This window comes from Hylaeus volcanicus, chromosome 7 (assembly GCF_026283585.1).
Source record: "Hylaeus volcanicus isolate JK05 chromosome 7, UHH_iyHylVolc1.0_haploid, whole genome shotgun sequence".
Taxonomy (NCBI): domain Eukaryota; kingdom Metazoa; phylum Arthropoda; class Insecta; order Hymenoptera; family Colletidae; genus Hylaeus; species Hylaeus volcanicus.
This window is the reverse complement of record NC_071982.1, coordinates 6,395,680-6,401,329: the sequence shown is the minus strand read 5'-3', so window position 1 is coordinate 6,401,329 and position 5,650 is coordinate 6,395,680. Positions and strand designations below refer to the sequence as shown.

The 5,650-nt window shown below is 37.4% G+C and overlaps 2 protein-coding genes across 16 annotated transcripts in view; both read left to right on the top strand.

Moving 5' to 3' along the window:
• The window catches only part of LOC128880330 (axotactin), a 21,085-nt gene extending 16,327 nt beyond the window's left edge, over window positions 1-4,758 (top strand). For 5 of the 15 annotated variants that reach the window (XM_054130303.1, XM_054130302.1, XM_054130300.1 and 2 more), the window contains 5 exons: window positions 394-823; window positions 1,178-1,257; window positions 1,803-1,976; window positions 4,061-4,118; window positions 4,223-4,758. In XM_054130303.1, the coding sequence (XP_053986278.1) occupies window positions 394-823; window positions 1,178-1,257; window positions 1,803-1,976; window positions 4,061-4,118; window positions 4,223-4,371 (891 nt within the window). In that variant the 3' untranslated portion in view covers window positions 4,372-4,758. Of the gene's footprint in view, window positions 1-393; window positions 1,258-1,802; window positions 1,977-3,457; window positions 3,556-4,060; window positions 4,119-4,222 lie in introns of those variants that run through there. The other 10 variants (XR_008457796.1, XM_054130313.1, XM_054130309.1 and 7 more) reach the window with 10 other exon arrangements.
• Window positions 1-5,650, top strand: part of LOC128880339 (zinc finger TRAF-type-containing protein 1 homolog) — a 179,752-nt gene that overhangs the window by 134,841 nt on the left and 39,261 nt on the right. The gene's annotated exons all lie outside the window — the stretch shown is intronic.

The following is a 5,650-nucleotide window of genomic DNA, read 5'->3' as shown; positions in this document are numbered from 1 at the left end:
AATTCAAGATGGCGGATCCAATATGGCCGACATGTATATTAAAAAGTATTAAATTATTATGAATTTTTTATGAAATAGGATTTCTAGGTTTATAGGGCAACATAGTTAGAATACATTGGCAGAAATAACAATAATAAATTAATGTTAATTTATGATGTATTAATTTATGGTTCATTAATTTATTAATTAATGGATGGTTTTCGGCCATCCGGACTACTGTACGACGTTTCGTGCGCTTGTCACACAAGAGCTCCCCCAATGCTAATTTATTCAATATTTCCATCCTTTGCTGCCCTTGGATCCTCTGCCCTTCCTCTTTCGGTAGCATAGTAGCAGTATTTTCTTTTCTGCATAACACAAATCTCGAAACGTTGATCCAATGTTCTCGTGCAGGGACGCGACAAAGCCTGGGTGGAGGACCCGCCCGAGAAGGTGGTATACAAGTCCCAGTACGCCGACGCAACGCAGGAAGAACAGGGCGCGGGTACTTACATCTTCATAGGGCTGTGCTGCGTATTCGTGACAGCGGTGATCGGTTGCATCTACGAGGTATGGCGAAGCGCGAGGAAGGATCGCCGCAACAGCAGAAGAGCGTCGGTGGTATCGGGAACGTCCACGGCGGCGACGTCCAGCTCTCAACGATGGCAGTCGCCGCAGTACGCGGAATCGGTAACGACTGGGGTGAAAACGGTGGGCTTCAAGAACGTGAACGAAGACGAGATGAGACCTAACGGTACGCACATGAAGCCAACGAAAGAGTACAAACCAGTGCCCAACGCGGAGTCGAAAGACTCAGTTAACGATAAAAGGGTACATATCAAAGGTAGGTTCAGTCAAGTTTGAGATTTGACTTGATGCTATAGGGGGAGGAAACGAGTCGGTGTGTTCTAGAAGCGGTGCTCCTTTGTGTTCTTAACATACCTATCAGAGTCGACTAACCACTCGAGACCAGGTGGTCGTCTCTACTGCGAGTCGTGACCTTTGACTGCACCGCCATCTTCCACGTACGGCTGTTGACGAAAGTGTGGAACTCTCTTTCAGGAGTTTGTTAATTATCATCGTTTCCATTGCGTTTGTTCCTTGATACGCGACAGTGGAAACCCTCGATTCCCCTTTGGTTAAAGATTGAATTCTTGTTTAAATTGTTTATGAAATAACGTTTGTTTCTGTCTTACAGCAGATGAGGAACCAGAGAAGAAGGAGCTCCTAGGGGTAAATACAGGCATCATCACTAAACCTCCGAAACCAAATCCATTCGTAAAGATTTTTTCTTTTTTTTATAAAAATTACATATTAAGGCCCAAGCAGCTTGCAAAGGGGACCACGACTACAATCGTTTGCCCCCTGGACCAGAACTAATTTATACTTGAACAAATTTTATAATCGAGATAACTTTGTAGACGCGCGTCCACTTTGTAAGCTCGCTTTGAAAATTTCTGCAAGACTCTGAAATAAACACGAACCACCTAACAAATGAACTGAATGTTAACTTGATTTAAATGCCAAGTCTTGCTGCAAGATTTCAATTAAAACGAAACAGTGCATGCAAATTTAAATTTACACATTTATACCTGACAATGGATACAGAAAAAGAAACAATATATAAACATTTTAATTCTATCTAGCTTGTTCTTGAGTGAAGAAGACTGTTGTCTAACGAAAACGATTTATAAATTTAATTAAAAAAATATATTTTGTAACGCTCTTTACACATTACATTATAAATGGTACAATAACATAGTACAAAGTGAATAATATCGAACCTAATATGCCACTAAACGATTCAACTAATTCTGTTGCAGTCTATGGAGGACCTCCAAGAGGAACCCGAACTAGAGGAATGCGAAGAAGAGGAGGCAGGCGAGGAATACGAAGACGAAGAGGACGAAGAGGACGACACGAAATTGCAGAACCAAGACGAGGAGGAGGATCAACCGAAAACAGAAATTACAGACGACAAAGATTTCGCGAAGTCGGTAAGAAAAATATCGACGAGTTACTCCTTGAATAGATAGATCCTTTCTGCGAACAATATTTATCATTAACTCTTAAATGGACGAGTAAGTTTCGCGCCACTAGAAAAGTTTTCTTCAAAGTGACATTTGACATTAACTTATTTTCAATGCATAAAAATATTGGATAGTGCCAACATTAAAAAAGGTACAAAATTCGTTCAGAAATAAGAACTAGTTGTCAAAATTACAAAAAAATAAAAGAAGGTCAATTTTATCTGTGATGTTTAGTATGTTGTTTAAAAACAACATTGTCCATTTAAGGGTTAAGCCAAGATCACGCTCGATTTTATCATCGCTTTTGTTATTCAAGGACTGACTAAATTCCACCTGCAAATATACAGTGAATGTAGAATGTATTCGTACACCGATCAATTTCCCAAAAAACTTTTGTGTGAAATTGTAGTTTCTTAACTTCTTTTTTTATCATCAATGATATTTTACATATTCTCGGAAATCTCTAAGGTAGATATAGTCTAGATAACATTTACTAGTTAATATAATTTGTGAAATTAACAAAAAAATGCGAAAAGTGGGTAAAAGTATAGAAGCAATAAGTATTTGTACGATTCTTATGACGAATCATTTACAGTAGAGTTTGTAACGTAAACACATTAGTTTATTGCTCCGTACGAATCAGAAAACATCAAATTTCCAGGATAGTATTTTTAAAAATGGCTCCAATAGGGGAATTGAAGAAGATCCTACTTCGAATAATTAATAACTTAGTTAATTTAACGCTTAGAAGAGTTGCAATAATTATAAAATCAAAAGGAAATCTCACGAAGGAAGTATTATATACTTGTGCATTAATGTGAATTTCTTTTTTCTTTAATCAAGTTATAAAAATTAAACAGTTGTGCAAATACTTGTTGCTTCGACATTTCTATCGATTAATTGTTTTTTTCTTGTTAATTTCGCAACCTACATAAATAATTATTTTTTTTTGTAATCTATCTATTCTAGAGATTTCCGAGAGTATGTAGAGTGTCATTGCTTATAAAAAATAAGTTAATAAATTACAATTTTACATAGTTTTTTTGGAAATTGATCGGTGTACGAATACTTTCTACACCCACTGTACATAATTATACGTTGCATAAATAAATACTCGACTGTAATGTGACATCACTGTCAATCATTCTCACTATCACTCGTTCATGTTTACTTTGTCGTCTTTGTATGAGTACGTTTTCTGTTGTTATTTTTTTTTGTTTTTTTTTTTTTGTACGATAAATATGCAATATTGATTATGTTATACAAACGGCGAATAAAATATCCTTAGGGAAAAATCAAAATTGACGCGTTGTGAGATCTAGCTCCTCGAAAATCCACGAAACACGATCTCGCGAATGAAATTCATTCGTCAGATGTAAGAGATTAGGTCGAGAAATTTCGAATGTACGAGGCGTGGCGAACGTAATCGAAACGTGTGATACTTTCAGCCGGAAAATTCGTCTAGGATAAGTGTCGAGGGAAGCGTCGAATCGTTAAGAACCAGTCCCGAACACGATGACACGAATAGGCACGACGAAATCTAGAGGTATTGCCGTTAGAATCGAACCGAACTATGTTGGCCGCTCAGGGTCACTCCCCTCCGCCGTTAGAAATTTGATTCGAGTAATAGCGGTGACCTTGAGAGGTCAAAAAGCTTGTTGCATTCGCGTTCTTTCTCTTGCTTTTTGATTTCGTTCGATTGAAAATTTGTATTGCATGGTTATATGTCAAAAGAAACAAAAAACTTATGCAATCTTGACGAAATGAAGATATTTTTGACACATTTATTAGGTACAAAGCTTGTCAACATTATCCAAGTAGTGCGATCGAGAAATAATAAACGATTAGCGATGATACGAATAGTGCATCAATCAATATTGCATGAATCTGAAATGAATGCATCTCAACTGCACGCTGCATTAAAATTCTCCTTTTGAAAGACACCTTATTTTATAGTTTCTGCATCACCTCCACCTTCTTCTTTTTTTAACAATAAAAAAGCCAATTGTATATCTTCACCCTCTTTAAAAAAGAATTTTCACCTTATTTAGGCAAACACGCACATTGTTAACGACAAACAACGATCGACAATCAAAGATACGTCTCCAGGTCGGTACGACTAAATGAATAATTTATTCTAAACAAAAATTACACACCCAAGCATTATGTCTAATTGCTGACAAACATGTAAGCCTGTATGTGTAATCTTTTAGATCCTGCGAGGCCTTTGATTCTCAATCTGCAACCAATCTATCTATCGGACGATCTGAGAACCTTTGGAAGTCCACTCAACTATCTTGGTGCACCGAAATTTCAACCGAGAAACAGGAACTCTATAGAATCAGTATTATCCCTGGACTAATCATTAATTCCCAGCGGAATAATTACACGAAATCTTTTCTACTTTTACGGACAATCAACGCTGATACAAAGGACAAGGATGAACAACCTTAATTCATTGTTACCGAGAATTTGAACAGATGTATTCAAACAAGGAAACTTTTTGAAACTGTGAGCGCACGATATACGAGAACGAATTCCTAGAATAAATTGTTTTAACATAGTCTCGAAACTTGCAATGGCAAGATTATAATATTAGCGATAGATGATGCATACATTTCGAGTATGAAAATGTAGATCGAGATCATCAACGTGATTCTTTTCGTACTGAACGTCCATCGAGGGAGGTACTTGTTCACATTTCACGCGATTATCGAAAGAAAATAATAAAATTATTTCTGATACGTTTCATGGGTTTGACGTTGGATTCATTCGGACATTTCCTATACATGTTATCTACTTTAAATCATTATAATTAAAAGAATTATATTCTCTTGTTCCTGGAGCCCTCGAGACACCCTTCCCGCCTAGTCAAAACAAAACTCATTAGTAACTAATGAGTAACACTTATAAATACGTACCATGTATTCCTCGTGCCACCTCTTCGCATATCATGTCCTACTCATACCAGGAGTAAAATTTGGCCAGAATTTCGGTACGTACCTTGCATTCCTCGTCCCACCTCTTCGTATACCATGTTCTTCTGATACCAGGAGTAAAATTAGAGCCAGAATATCGATACGTACCTTGCATTCCGCGTGCCACCTCTTCGCATATCATGTTCTCCTGATACAAAAGGTAAGTTCCGAACCAGAATTAAACATTATGATACCTTCTCGCTCATCACGTTCTCCTGATGCAAAAGGTAGGTGTCGCAATTCAATTAAAAGCTATGCCACCTCCTCGCATACAATGTCCCCTGATACAAAAGGTAAGTTTCGAGCCAAAATTAAAAACTATGATACCTCCTCGCACATCACGTTCTCCTGATACAAGAGGTAAGTATCGATATCTAATTAAAAGTTATGTCACCTCTTCGCCTATCATGTTCTCCTGATACCAGGAGTAAAAATCCAGCCAGAATTTGATACATACCAAAGTTTCCTCGTGCCACCTCCTCGCATATCATGTTCTCCTGATACCAGGAGTAAAAATCCGACATTTCCTATCACAATTTTGAGAGAAGCGATTTGCAACATTGTTAAAGTTTGGAGACGAGCGATTTGCAACATTGTTGCGTTTGCAACATTGTTAAAGTTTGGAGACGAGCGATTTGCAACATTGTTGCGTTTGCAACATTG